This window comes from Microchirus variegatus (genome assembly GCF_963457635.1).
Source record: "Microchirus variegatus genome assembly, chromosome: 13".
NCBI classification, from domain to species: Eukaryota; Metazoa; Chordata; class Actinopteri; order Pleuronectiformes; family Soleidae; genus Microchirus; species Microchirus variegatus.
The window spans coordinates 14225730-14241695 of NC_139814.1; the positions used below are offsets into that span (position 1 = coordinate 14225730).

The 15966-nt window shown below is 40.9% G+C and overlaps 1 protein-coding gene across 1 annotated transcript in view; it reads left to right on the forward strand.

Annotated features, from left to right (window-relative positions):
• Window positions 1–15966, forward strand: part of clasp2 (cytoplasmic linker associated protein 2) — a 48764-nt gene that overhangs the window by 6550 nt on the left and 26248 nt on the right. The window contains exons 3-7 of the mRNA XM_083899761.1: window positions 3905–4008; window positions 4588–4679; window positions 5353–5428; window positions 6228–6325; window positions 9936–10006. Coding sequence (XP_083755887.1) covers window positions 3905–4008; window positions 4588–4679; window positions 5353–5428; window positions 6228–6325; window positions 9936–10006 — 441 coding nt within the window. The remainder of the gene's footprint in view (window positions 1–3904; window positions 4009–4587; window positions 4680–5352; window positions 5429–6227; window positions 6326–9935; window positions 10007–15966) is intronic.

The window sequence follows — 15966 nt, forward strand, 5'->3', positions numbered from 1 at the left end:
TTCCTCTTTGCTACACTTCAATGGGGACGAAAGGCCGCAGAGTTGCTGTTTGTCAGTGTTTGTCTCCTGTTAAAGAAAAATACAGAGAAGCCAGTGTTTTAGAGAAGCATGAGAAGTTTTAGGCACATGTTGTACTATTTTCTAGGATATATAATGTGTGAAGAGGAAAGCCACTGTTGGCTTTATAGGCATTTTAAGGAAGCAAGTACTTTTATAGTTTTGTTGATTTTTTTTCTGATATTTGTGTATTAAACTGATCACATACAGTACAAACCATATTTCTTTTACTGTCACCAACGCACCCTTTTGGTATCTTTTAGTTGCTTTTTCATTCCCAAAGGATTATGAGGGTGTTTTATTTCTGTTTCGCTAATCAGGCTTTAGAGTTAATGCATTTAGTCCTATTCATAGACCTTATATAAGAAATGGATGTAGTCTTCCAGTTGCAAAATGAACTCCTGTTTTAAAGCCCTCAGATTTACGGTTTGACCAGGGCCACGTCAGTTTTTGAAACCAGAAGTTGTCAGATGTCACCTGCAACCAGGCACATGTTGAGTGAAACCCGACTGTCTGTCACTTACAGTATATGTGGCGTTCTTTATCATCTGTTGTTCTCCAAATGAAACATGATTGAAAATGTGCTATTATATGAAATTGGAAGAATATTAATTTCTTATGTATAGTCTATGGTGCTGGTCAAGGATCAGTTTGTATGTTTTGTACTTGTGTATTGTGTAGACTCTTGATCATTTTGGCCCCTGTCCTTTTATTTTGGGTTTCACTTCCACTTCGTGGTTCCTCCGAGACAAACCAACAGCACTGAGTGCTCTTTAGCCTTGCACCACCTCCTCTCTGTTATATGTGTCCTCGAGCCTCTGTATTTAGTTTCGGAATAGTTTGCCATTCTGTAGCTCACCCTATTGCACCCCCAAAACCACACCTCACATTCATATGACCTCATTGACTGAATCTTGTAATCTTGTATCAGATTACATGGTCTGTGTGTTTGTGTGTTTGTATGGGTATCTTTTTGACCATAGGGAGTGTATACATCAACGTGAGGACCAGCCAAAATGTACTCACTTTCCCCTTAAAGGGGCTTTTGTGATTGATTTTTAGGGTTAGAATTGGGTTTAGGGTAAAAGGCAAGGGAATATATTATGTCTATGCGTGTCCTCACTACGAATACAGTGCAAACGTGTGTGTATGTGTGTGTTGTGCCAGCCCTTGCTGTGCCCACTCAAGGTGTCACCAGCTGTCTTTGTCAGCCACGCTGCCTCATGACACCAACAAACACTCAACCCTGCAGTAAAGCTCTGAGGTGATTGGGCCTGTCACACCGTGCAAAGCCTGCCACCACAAACACAGAAGTTTGTATGTATTGGCTGATGGTAAAACCATCTTTCTGAGCCACCACTGGCTCTGGAATCTCCCTCCCTCAGTCTGACTTCCATCTCTGCTTTCCTGTGCTCTGTTTCTCTCTGCTCACCCTTCTCCTACACACTCTCTCCCACATACACATACACACACACACACACAATATCTCTTAGGGGAGGAAGATGAGATCATTGAGACTGAGTGGCTGTATTGATCTACAGGACAGATTCATAGTACACGGCTGCTGCTGCCGCCATTACACTGTATGTGCGTACGTGCCCAGGAATTGACTCTGTGCTGCTGGTCATTTTGCCAAGTAGCTCCCAGATGTGAAGTAAAAAGTGAATTACTGCATACATGCTAGATAAGATGGGGTGATGTGATTGGCTCAGAAGTTGTGTGGTTTTACTGTGAGATTATTCTGTTGAAAAATGACCGTGAGTCACCATGCCTCATACAAGACAAGTGTGTCTGTGAGCATGTTGTCTTTGCTACAGACTGTGACATTGTTGTGTGCAACAATGCCCCACTGTGAGGGTTTTATTTTTCTGTCTGAGGAAATTGTCCGTGTTGCCCAGGCGACCAGCTGTTTTGGAAACATAACGTATGTGCACACACATGTACGCAGACTGACGAAAGGACAGATGACATCACAGTGTCACCCTTTCCTCCCCCTGATGTTTTAGACTAGGAATGTGTGTGTGTGTGTGTGTGTGTGTGTGTGAGAGAGAGAGAGATTCAAAAAGTTTAGTGTCTCCATGTGACTGACGAAGAGAGATTGGACTTTAAGCTGCTTACTGTGTTTAAGCTTGGTCGGTGGCTGGTGACTAAAGCTATGTTTAATCGGAATAAAAATATGTCATGTCAACATGCCAATCCGAAAACTCTGATCTGATACAGCCCATCGGGAACTAGAGGGCTGGTGTATGTCGATCGGCGTTCATATAAACAGTCGATCCGATAATGACTTCCTGCTCTGGTGCTATCGTGTGTTTGACCCACGTAAACGGGTGTATTTTCCATTTTGTTACTGCTGTATTTTCATTCCAAGCATTTGTTTACTACAGAAGCGGAAGTGAAGCTTCTTCTTCTTCTACTACTAGTACTTTTGGAGAATTATACAACACTGAACATGTCAAAATAGTTTGTTCTGACTGAACTGAACGATTGACGCACAATCGTAAACAATGGAATCACATATTCTAATTGGAACAAATTTAGGCCTCATTTGTGAAATTCTCGGTTTTCCCAAAAGCAAACATTACTCAAACAGTGGTAAGTAGCTCAGTCAATGAGAACTATTTAAATCTTTACATTTTTCATGCCATTGGGTATTTACTCGAGCTGTCCCATATACTGCATACTGCTTTTATGGCTAAGAGGCTTCAGTGATATTTACTAGAATATTTGTGAGTTTTCTGAATTGGGCGTGACTAAAAGCTGATTTTTTTGTGTGCATTTCAGACACATATCACATGTTTCTGTATTTATTGTTCGAACCACCGGAAGTCAATGGCACCGATGAACGAATAGTATTCGTAATAATATTTCACCAACACAGTGTCAAGACAGTATGTAAGGAATGTCATGTAAGCAGACAAATGTAATTTAGTATGATGTAATGGAAATAATTGTGTATTTTACAGTATGTGTTGTATTAGGTGTTGAATAGATGTGGGCTAATAAACTCTACAACTACAAATGCAAGGACTGGAAATGTTTGGCATTTAATGTGATTTCGAGGTGCAGCACTTGGTTGTGTTGTTACGGCCTGCATGATTGGGAATAGTTGTGTTCTGCATATGTCCAAGACTAATTTCCTTCAGCACAATGTTATTTTGTTATGGGCTGAAGTGAAATGTAAAAAGCATGTCCACATAGTCATAGGTGTCATAGGCGTCTGTGGATCGGTTCCACCAGCAGGCAAACTGTGGTGGTGCAAAGATCATTCAAAGCACTTCCATTGAAACAGCAAGTCATCTGGATTTGGTGGTGGCCTTTCAATGATGCAAGGGGTTTTTGAAACAGGGAATAATTCAGGTGGGAATTGTGTTTTTTGTAAGGTGAAGGTTGGATATGGTGGTGAAAAATGAGCAAGCTGGTTGGCACATGATGTACCCTTCCATGCTGTGATTGCACTGCCTTCCTCCTTATGGAGGATTAGAGAAAAGATCTGAAATTCTTGAGTAGTTGCCAAAATACTTGGGAGCTCATTTGAAATTATGAGCCGTTATATTTTATTATTTACAGTGCGTCATCTCATTACTTAAGTCTCACTACCTATATGAAAGCATTTGATCATCTTAGCATTATTTAAATCATGATCCATTTCTTATTTGTTGCCTTCTCTCCTTGTCTTTTTTAATTTAAATGCCCCGTGTCGTCTGGTAAATCTGGTAACATTTCATATTCAAGTATGATAAATGTTCCCCTGCTTTCAATTAAACAAATTGTTCACTGGGTGCATTTTCATGTATTGACGTTGTTGACCTTTTTTCTCTCTCTCCCTTATTCCATGTGTGTGTAGTTTTGCCATCTCTGGTGGACAGAATGGGTGATGGGAAGGATCAGGTTAGGGAGAACAGCCAAGCTCTAATCCTTCGCTGCATGGAGCAGACTGCGGCACCCATGGTGAGGCACATGTACATAAAACTCCTCTCTGGATCATAACAACTCAGACACTCCTTGGTTTTTCAAATAAATCAATTTCGAGCACCCATTGTAACACTACTAATATCAGGACGTGGATTGTTAGATGTTGATAAAATCTACATATTGGTTATTCCTGAAAATAGTTTGAGTTTCCTGTACAGTCTCCAGCATAATATAAAATTCTACAAATTTGTGAAACTTGTTGGTCAATTGTAGTAAATTCAAATGAAAGATAAAGTTGCAGAGCTAATAGCAGACAAATCACGACCACATTAATAATAGATACTCAGTACAACAGAGAGGAGCTCTGTGTTTGGGCTCCCTCTTCTGGATATGCCAGGAACATCACAGGCCATGTCACTCACAACTTCATGTTGCGTTAAAGACATGCACCTCATGCATTACAGAGAGATCCACATCTCTGTAGTCTGCTCCAAGTCCTGATGAGCTGCCTGGCAGGAACGTTATCTGCTGCTCATTCTTACCGACACTCATTTTCTCTCTCTCTCTCCATCTCATCCTACCCCACACTTCTCCCTCTTGCTCTCCATTCTTCAGTACGTTTGGGAACGACTGCTTCTTGGCTGTAAACACAAGAACTTCCGCAGTCGAGAAGGAGTCTGCCTCTGTCTCAGTGCCACACTCAACGCGTGAGTAAAATATTTTTTTACCTCACAAACCACAGCTCCTGTGGAGAAATAAGTCTCATATTTATATGTAGTATCAACATACTACATATTATGATATGTAGTATGTTGATATGATGTGACACACAATGACGCTATTACACAAAAATATAGTTATTTCGATTCAAATCGAATTTATTTACTGTGTCTTTTTGACACATTTTACTGAAGGAATATGTTTCTCCTCCTCGGATTTCTGCTGCTGTAGAATTTTCAAGTGTCATTAAACAAGCTGCATGTTGTGTGAGAATAAGTCAACGGCAGTTCAAGTTACTGTAGGTTGTTTTTCTTTCCTACCTTAAAGTCCCTACTTGGAGTCACTGTGTTACTTTTGTCATGTGTTATTGCCTCTTTTGGAAAGTGGCATGGTTGTGCTAAATGCTGCCACCTGATAGTAAAACTGTGAGCATACAGCGGTAACCATTAAACCTCAGTCGACTGATGCAGCCTGGGATTGATGCATATCTCAAGTCAAAATATTACTGTGTAACAAGGAAATCAGAAAGTTATTTTCATCATACTTTTGTATTGTTTCTGTTCATTCTGATAGAATGACCATCATCTGTTACTTACTTGCTGTACATTATTAGGAATAATCATCCCTTTATTTCCTTTTTCTCTGCTGTGTCTCTTAAAGGTATGGAGCCCAGCCACTGAGCCTCAGTAAGATAGTCCCTCATCTCTGCACTCTAACTGGAGATCAGAACCCACAGGTAGGTTGCAAAGCACTGATTAACACGATGTGATGATCAAATTGGCTGCATGTGTGTCTTGTGTATGTTTGTGTTTTGGACAGGTTCCAATGCATCTTCCTTGTAGCTAAGCTTGTGGTGTGTTTTTCTGCATCCTAAGCGTGGTAGCAGCAGGCATCTCAATGCAGCACTGGGATTATTACTGTTATTAGTGAGGAGATGGGCTCCGTGGGCCCTGAAGCAAGTTTCACTGCTGAATCATGAGCACTCAACACCCAGCCATTAAAACACACAGCGGTACTAACTCTGTGTGTGTGTGTGTCAGAGTGAGTGAGAGAGCTTGGTTAAACCTCCAGTGGAGTTGCACCCCAAAGCTGAAATCTGCCTCTGTCTTCTACCCAATGATTATCTACCCACATACTGTTCAGACCAATCATCAATGCCATAGACCCCACCCACCCTCAGTTCCACAGAATCCCTTAAACATCATCCCACGACCCTATCACAACATTAGCCTCAACATAACTAGCAAATCACGTCTGGAGGATGAGTACGGGGGCTTTAACAGTTTTTTTTTAAAAATACGTTTACATTTGCAACCTTTAATCTTTCCAATCCCAGGCAGTGGAGAGAGATTGTAATCTATAAGGGGTTAATATTAGGAATTATTTGGGAATTTACAGGTTTTCCAACATTGACAAGATATAGATGCATATGTGCACATTACAAGCGGGATTGTGTGCTGGAATGTAATTTCATTTGTGTGTGTGTGTGTGTGAAGGACAGGGCTTTTAATGGATTAATGCTCCTGTTTTTGTAGGTACGTGAGGCCGCCATAACGTCATTGGTGGATGTTTATCGCAACGTCGGGGACAGGGTCAGAGCAGACGTGGGAAAGCGAGGCCTGCCTGCTGCGCGGTGAGTTGCTGATCGTCTCTGTCCTTGTCACTTGCGATGAGTTGTATTTATTTGTATGTGCGCTCAGTCAAGCAGGGATTAAGTTGTGTGGAGGGTCCTGTGGCCTTGGCACCCAGTCTGTCCCAGGCCACACCATGCACCGCCCTGCCCTTCACACACACAGAGGCACTTTCATCCTGAGCACAATGCTTACTGACTGCCTGTGGAAGGGGGCGGGAGGGGGCAGTTGGGGGACAAAGGCATTGGGTGGAGTAACACAGTTGTGGAAAAACTGAAGAGAGCGTGTGTCTGTGTTCATGTCATCTAAAGTGGTCCATTGAGTGGCCTCTGTGGTCGTCCTGGATACATGTGCCCAGTTGAGGGTTATTCTGAGCAGACCGTGACCCCCAGACTCTCCCCTTTTACCCCCTTTCTCCCATGTGTGAGATCTGAGCAGAACACTCACTGTTGAATAATGAATATTAGTCTTGTGTCTGTGAATGCTGGCTGTTGCAGTGTGTCATGTGTTGCTCATATTAAGTCTGTCTGTCTCCAGTGTAAACATAATGTCTGTGTGCTAAGCTTTTATATAGACCTGTGTGTGTGGGTCTGATTTAGTTTAATGGATGATGCAGTGATTTAGTTTTAAAACCACTGCTTTCTTTTTTACATTTTTGTCTGCTGTAGGGCTGCAACCAACTATTAATTTATTTTTGATTCATCTGTTGATTATTTTTCTTGATGAATTATGTACCTGTTTGGTCCAAAAAGTGTCAGAAAATGTTGATATTCTTAAATGTTTGAGAAGCTGAAAATACAGAGAGCATGTTATAATTAGTAAAACACAACTAGAGCAATACGCTGTATGACCGACAACAAAAGGCTAACAAAGATTGTATAATTCATAGAATTTAAGAAAAAATTATGTTGCACCTGCCCTAAAAATGAGTATTGCGTCTGCCCTAAACGCATAAAAACATGAAGTTATTAATGCTCCCATAGAGTGGTCCTATCGCACATATATGTGAGTTATGGAGGTCTACTTACAGACATTAACTTGTTTTTATGGCCAAAAAAACTATTGAAATCTCTCCTCACTGAAGCTCTTGTCAGCTGTGCTGTTTCAGACTGAAATCTCACCCCCAGAAGACAGAGTTGTGTTGTGATTGGCCAGCCAACGAGAGCTTTCCTAACGGTCTTGTGATTGGCCAGGTACCTGGAAGTCACGTAATTAGCACGTCAGCTCTCAGAAGCGCAGCTCCCCCTCTGGAACGGTGGATGCACTGCTACTCATTATCAAAACATTGTTTTAACAGTGTTTAAAAATGGCGTCTTCACGACTCCAGTCCTTTTTATGCCTTTGACCTGGAGTCAGACCCAGAGTCAGAAGACACTGTGTGAAACACCTGCACAACGGACGTTCTGCTTCTTCTGCGGTTCAATGTACACAACCGGATGTGCCCCCGGACTAGTGCCCGGAGCAGGAGGATCTGCTGTTCAGGAGACGGGATCCTTACGTCAAGATTCCAGGATTTTTCAGAGAGCTTGCAGAGCCCGAGAATACAATAATAATAATAATAAAACCCAGCGACTTAACTGTTTCTTTCTAAACTTTAGGGTGTCGTAAACAAGGTAATGACGCAGATACACATCAAAAACAGCATTAATTGATACTTCCAATTGGGAGTTCCAAAAATTCCCCCCAAAAAAACGAATACAAAATAGTGTAAAAAAACATACCAGGAACCACAGTGCAAAATGTGCAAGAGTACAGTGACACTGCCCATCATGACAGAGTTAACCTTTTTCCATGCTAAGTAGTGTAATAGACATGGAGCTGGAGACAGATGGTTTTAACATTTGCTTGCTCTATAACATCAGCCTGCAGGTAGGAGATCATGTTCAGAAAACAGGACCGTTTTGCGAAATTAATTTTTATTCCAAGGTGTAGCTGGGACATGTATGGAATAACTGTTTTAAGTCACTAGTCTCTGTACAGTAACAGTAAGGGTTGTGGCAGAAGTTTCCTGACAGCAGGTGAAATACACATTAAAGCAGCATTCAGTAGACATGCATTAGTCACATTTCATGCTCCATGAAATTAACTACCTACCTGAAGGGTTTGAGTCACCTCTGCTAAATTTGGGGTGATGCTTTTTCTTAATGACAGTTATTCAGCACAGATTGAAAGCTTGGCGTCAAAAGCTGCAGTGTTATTGAAATGGACACCTTGACTTATGGGAAAAAAAGAGAAAATTTGAGAAGAGGACGTAGACAAGTGAGGTGAGAATGAGTGAAGAAGAGCACCATTGCTTTCTGTCTGCTTCTGGCTGTCCAGCCCCTCCCCCTCTGGTGATTGTGAATGTGTGTTGGTCTGGGTATGAGAGGGAGGTTATGTAAAGGGTAACTGAATCTCTTTGCTGGCGGTCACACAAACTGGCCCACTTGTCTATCTCTCTCAAAGACCCTGTCTGAGATTTAACTCCTTGTTTCACTCCGGAGATTTCTCAGTGGGTGTGTGAGCTTAACATTCAGTGCGTATGTGCGACAGTAGGTGGTGCTTTGTCGCATGCCTGTAGCATGCTTTGGTCTCTCGCTGTTTGCTTCCCTCCCTCTCTCTCTCTCTCTCTCTCTCTCTCTCTCTCTCTCTCTCTCTTCCTCTCTCACTCCCTCCCTCCTCCCCTCTTCCTCTCTGTCTCTTGGAGTCACTGCACCATGTTGGATACAAAGAGCTGAGGGGAGCTGAGGATCACTGTGTGTGTGTGTGTGTCACTAGCATGGGAGCTAATACAACGTTGCGCAGCAACCTACTTATCAACCCACTGGGAAATGCTGAGGCAAACAAGTGCAGGAGACTATAGGCTCGATTATTTCTGAACCAAGAAGATACATTAAAATGCTAATGAAAATTAAGGAACCACTTGAAACGCTGCACGGCTGAGCAGCCCGGTGCAATACTAATCGTCACTTATCAGGAGCCTCTAAACTGTCAGTTGGTTGTGAACTGGCACCCAGATACCACAAGACTGACAGACAGACAGGTGGACAGTCAGAGGAAGGTGTGTATTGCTCTTTATCTTGTGTGCTCGATGCATTTTTGGGGGGCAATTACTGAGCAATGTAGGTCATTGTGTCTGTTTTATTTTTGTCATACAGTACCAGTCATGCGTAACCAATGTGTCCCAACAATGAGGTTGATGGAAGCTTTTACTCATGGCAAAGCAGTTGCTTTATCTCGATTTGTCTGTGAAATGTGAGAGATTGTTGCCCTGTTACTATGCAGTCAGTCCTACCTGTAAGTTACATGATTTGTGTTTGTTTTATGCTGATCTTAGGATGTTAGGAAAACTCTTGTTGTGTTGCTGTTGCACTGTGACTGACATAATGACACACCCACCAGTGAGCTTGTAGACAGACAGACAGACAGACAGACAGACAGGCAGGCTGTCCACATGTTGCCACTGATGATACTTTCTCCCGGGTATCAGATCTCACTGTCTGTCTCTAGGTCAAAGTGTGTGTTTGTCTCTATTTACACATGTCACAGATTAGTCGTAGTCTTGATTCCGTCAGTGTCAGTTTCATGTACATGTGTGTTATTCTAACCGTTCTTCTTCTCTCTCCTCTGCAGGTTGCAGACGATATTTGCTCGTTTTGATGAAGCCTTGAATTCAGGCAACATGGCTCTCAGCCCGAGTCACGGTCAGTGTCCTCTCTCATTTTTTATTAGCCATCAATTTGACTTGTGTGCTGGTTTGAGAAGAGTGCATGTTTTGTGTGTTGGTGGGTGATTTGCATGCCTAAATCACCATGTGCTCTTGCTGTCGTGGTCATTTGTTACCATGAGCTTCTGTAAGAGGACCTAACAGGATTAATGGTTTAATCTGTATGTCTGTGATGCTGTGAGATTTCCGGGCAGAGCCAGACCTGAGCTGCGGGTTGCTGGTACTGTTTTCTGTTGTCAGGTTTAGAATAATGGTGTACTGTGGATCTCAGAGTCTTTTGACTACCAACGTTAGACTTGGTCACATCTCGCAGCAGTGTTTCACTTTGTCTTCACTCTCCAGATCATAAAGATTGCCTCACTAGCAGAGCAATTCTGCAGGTGGTAATGCTGCAACAAAATTAATACAGCTGTCCCTTTTGTGCTTCTTCAGAAGGTCCACCCCCAAGTTGATTCAAGGCCATTGTTAGGGCAACAATACAATGGTAAAATCATTGTATACAGTGTGAAATTTGATAGTCTCCTGTAGCTGAAGCAAACCTTATAAAGAACGTCATTGAACAAACAAACATGCACGTAAACACAGCACCTGACACAATTGTTTATTGTTTGTGCTTAAAAAAATACACTGATACAAGAGATGGTTGTTGTAGAGAAGCTTACAACTAAGATCAGGTTTAGCTTTTGGCTTCTGAATAAATAAATTCACAATGTAAGCTCAACAAATATTATAATTTAGAATATACAATAAACTGGCAATTCAATATTGCACTAGTGTCACCTCTGTAAGTAAACTTAGTAAAGGGGGTTTGTTAATTTCATGACATGTTTGTTTATATAATGTCTTCCCAAACTGATGTGGTTTTGAGCTGAGTTTGTTTTCTACACAATGTCTGTTTTTTTTGTTTTGTTTTTTTGTGTCTAGCACAGACAGTCATTGTCCGCTTGTACCTTTAGGCTGCCATGTCCCTGTATCTGTGTGTCACAGTGAGTTGGATAGTAACTGGTTAATCTGTAGCAGCCTGTTTACTTGGACAGAGAGAGACATTGGGAGAAACATTTAGAGGAGCTAAGGGCATGTCGTGTTTATAGTTGCCATGATGCACTCTCTGGTGACAGGTGAGGGATGGAGGGAGTGTTGCTAATTACGTGAACCTCCATAAAGGGTTTGACTGAATTTGTCTTTTTGGATCTGTGATTTTTTGCAACAACAAAAAAGAAAATCATTGAATCAAACATTGCAACAATCCAGTCAGGAAAACTTACTTGATAACGATGGGAAGGCTGCCGTTTATTGGCGTAAACTGAATATTCTACCCTTGAAATAAGCCTTTTTTTATTAAGCAAGGGCCTTGCTTTACAGAGGTGGCCATCTTGTGTTGCCACTTTTTGAAGTGGAAGCTTACTACACAAATGAAGAAAAAGGACAGCCTCCCTGTTGTGTTAAGGTCACAGTAGTTCCACTGTTGCTTTTGGAAAAGGGAGGCGGAGCCCTCCGTTTGCTGCACTTTACAAGCTTACCAATCTTCTGGAATCTCATTCTAAAACACACTGATCTTTTGATTAGAGAAGAATATGCAGGAAATGTCCATAATATGGTCTCAAAGAAAGGGGTAAGTTTGCATTTAGTGTGTTAAATACTTAATTGAAAGTGAAATAAAATGTCTTGGCTATTCAGATGGTTCATCCAATATTTGGCGAGAAACTCCACCAACAACATCAGTGGTGGAAGGTCGAACACAGGCGGTGACAAGCATGCTTATGACTTACCACTTAGCATTATACCAACCAAGAATTACAATTCTGATCACACACACAAACACAAATTTGTTCTTTACTTGCTCTTGTCCCACATGTCTTTTAGCCAAGCTTTTGGAGTTCTCTCTAAAGGGTTTGTGGCAGCTGTTGTTTAGAGGAGAGAGAGAGAAAGAGAGGGAGGGGGGAAAAAATTGAGGGAGGAAACAGAAAGAGATCTCTTGGAGTAGCCGAGTCACAGCGCTGTGCCTATCACTGCCTTTCCCTGATTCATCATGACAGACACAGAGAGAGATTGAACAAACGAGAGGGGGGAAAGATAAAGGAGAAACAACAGAGGGAACTGGAGAACAGAGGGAGAGGAGCAAATACAAAGAGGAGGCTTTTTTTAATGTAATCATGGCAATTGGGGATGATGGTAAGTGTGTGTGTGTGAGTGAGAGAGAGTCTGTGTTTAATCTCATCTGGCTGTGGATGCTGGTGTTCAAAGCAGCATGGTTTTATATTGAAATCTGCTTAAAGTCCAAACACTTTCACCCTCAGTGCTCTGGTTTAGGTGACTACAACTGCTTGTGTGAAAGAAAATAAATCTGAGGTGTCCTTAAATGTCTCCATTATGTTATAAATAATGAGTAAAGATCTGCCAGAGCATCTGTAATATCATATCCAGGTATATTTCCTTTCCATTGTTTTTGTTTAATTCATATTATAAATGTGAAACTAGCAGGAAATGGTTGAAAGAGATGGTGTCACTTGTAGCCTGATGCCTGATTTAAACCCAAGATTTAGCTTGAAGGTTGAATGTGCACCACAGATGCTGAATGCATCTTCTGATGTACATTTTTTATATTTATATTAGTTTTTGGTAGAATATAAGTATTAATGCTTTTTGTCTCCCACCTAAATTCTTTCTGTTGTAGTAACATTAAGATGACGTGTGTCGTTTTATGTGCTGGCAGCCTTTCTATCTCAAGCTCTTGCTCCAAGACGGACGTTTGTTTGTTTATTTATTTGTTTGTTTGTTTGTGATTGTACACGTGTTCATGATTGGTAATCATGAACAATTAAACATTTTAAAGATATGGTTCATTATTGCTATCTCCACTTGTCTCGAATCCTGTTTTGAAGAGTCAGGTTTGGAGTGCTGTTAAATATAGATAAAACGTAATGGACTCAACTCATCTTATTATAGCTACAAAACATAAATTTCTGTGTTGTTCTTTCAAATTTAAATAGTAATATGTATGATATATAGCTATTTTCTGGCAGCAAAGGACAGATATTAATTGTAAGATTATATACTGTACTGTATAATCTCACCAGTTTTAACATTTCGGTGGTAGATTTGAACTAGACGTTAAATTAATAAAGATTTCTTAAGTCAAATTGGTAACATAAACTTGGAATAATAATATTTGCCCTGTATTTAAAGACTTAAATCTCGTTTAAAATGACTCTGCCCAAATGTAAATACACACACGCACACTTGCTCACTATGGAAGTTGTGAGATATTTGTTTCCTTGCAAATTGACTATCAGCAGCAGCAGCTTTTGTTGCTTGCTCAGTACTTGAGTTTTGACAGGGATTGAAGCATACAAATATACATACACTCACACAGTAGTCTTTCACAGACAACCTCATTCTGCTTCAATGCCTCTCTCTGGCTCTGCAAAGGAGACCGTGACCCTGTTTCCAGGCTAGGCTGGTTGCCATGGCAAAGCTTTCCTCTGAATATTATGGTTTATCCTTCTCCTGCACTTGGGAATGGGAACTCAAATTGTACCCGTGTGTGTGACTGTGTGTGTTCTGTTCTCTATTAGTCAGTGAAGGCCTAATGTGAGTTTCACTCTTGCTGCTTGATGTTAGAATGCATTTAAAGCTCTACTACCAGTGTATAGTGTGGTTATGAAGTATACTCTTCATTGTTGTGAGAAATAACCTTTACTTTAAAGTTCCTCCAACAACAACCACTCATCTCTGAAGATAGTAATAGAACTTGTACTAGTTTTTGCATGAAAAGCTGTGGTTTTTTTTAGTCTCCTTTTCTCCTGACACTCGCATACCTCTTGTAGTTTATTTTGGAGCTGGTGCAGTCATGAGCGTTTGTCCCAGTTGTTGCTGTTACTGCTTCTCGTGTTCTCTTTTCCATTTCATTCTCAAATCAGTATCGGTACTGTGAAATAATCCTTTGCATGCGACGCTGCTCCACACCACATGGCCCTCTGTGAGTCTGTGTGATATTGCCCTGTCGCCCTGCAGCTTTAGCAGATCAGCACAAACACAGGCTCTCTGTGTGTGCGTAGACGAAGCCTGGCTATGCTCTCAGAGGCATGTTAAGATTTTTAGCTGTAATACTTGAGATGATGTCTCCTGCAGTGTTCTGGCAGATGTCCCAGAGAAGAAAATCTGTCTCTTAACTGTTAAACTGTTTGTGTTTAGTCTGGTTTGTACAGAATGATGAAGTTTTAGGATAAAGTTATAAGTGGACCATTTACTCACACACACAGAATTTAATCAGTATTTTTAAATTCATCACCATGTTAGCTTAAATTATTATAATCTAAAATATCATATCAAGTGAAGTTAACTTCTGTGTTGAAACTGCTTTGAAAGTGAAAGAAAGTTATAATCTTCAACCAAGCATGAGTAATGAAAACATTGCTGTGTCAGTTGAAGGTTTACTTGTGTCCTCACATTCAAGTTTACCTGTAGCTTTTTTACAGTGTGGTTTTATTTGAAGCAGTGCTGCCACCAGGTGGTCACAGTTAAAACCTATGCGTTTATGTGTCTGTGTCTTCATGTAAACATGCGTTTTTTGTTTTTTGGGGGCGGGACAACACACACCATAATACATCCTTATTTAATAAATCACACGTTTAAGTCAATAACTTAACAATAAATGTGTCCGATTCAACTAAATTGGAGATGTGCATGTGTACAGGTGGGCTCACTGGACGTCTCTTTTTTTCTGTTTGCTGCTTGATTCTTTGAGAAGCTGCTCTGCACAGGTTGCCATGGCAACAGCATGTGTGCAGTCTGGGCTCTCTCATTCTCTCTTCCTAATATCCCCCCCACACACACATACACACTCTCTTGCTCTCTGGTGTGTTCGCCTTCACCCTGACACATTTATTCCCATGGGGACTGACTAGACAAAAGCAAGAGATGCTAATCATGTTAATATTAATGCAAATGAATGCTAAGATTCATTGACGCATGGCTGATAATTGCTAATTGCCCTGAGTTTTGATGGATTGGAATTAAATCCATTAAACTCATCGGATACTGTTAATTTATAAGGTGTTACTACTGTCTTTGTCATCACATTTAACTGGTGTTTGCACTGTGATTATGGGGGTATTGATAAAACCAATGAGGAAAATTGTTGCTAAATGTCATCCGATTGAAAGACAAAACATTATAATATAACACATTTCATCATTACATATATCATGCTTGTAGACGGTGATACACTGCATTCATTTATGTATTAGCTTTGATATATGTAAATCAGTTTGTTAAATTATGGATATAATCGTATAGTGTGCCCCAAGAAACTGCAGCCTTCAAGTTCACCTGCATATACGTTTTACTTCTTGTGGACAGTATTGAATTAAACATTTCCCCCAAAAAGGGCCAGGAGTGAAAATAGCTACTGTACAAAACATTTTGCCAACGTTTCAAGGCAAGATGCCAGGTAGCTGCTGGGGACTGTTGGTTGAAGCCTTCACTCGATCAGTTGGTCAATGATTGTAAATGATTCATAGCCCAGTATATATACTGTGTGTATATATAATAACATTCTTTAGGATTATAGCCAAGATGAGTTATACCAAATTAGTTTTTTTCATGGTAACATTCTCAACCTGAAGCAGGAAGAGCCATCATCATAGTTCCGTTTCCAGTCCGCTGCTATTCTGGACTGCAGGGTCAAAACAATGAAGACCATGACATTCTGGCTGCACTGTGTTTTTGTAGTGTACATGTGTTTGTGTCTGAGTGGGAGGGTCAAGGTCTCAGATGGAGGGGTGTGGTTGTTTTCCCCACCCCCTCAGTCGTCACCCCTCCTCTCATTATTCACTTAACATCCTTTGTCCTTATGTGGATGTGAAGAGAGAACGGGTTTGGATTAAATAAGGTAAATGTAGCTGCCTAGAAAGTGTGTTAAGAGGTTGGTTCAAA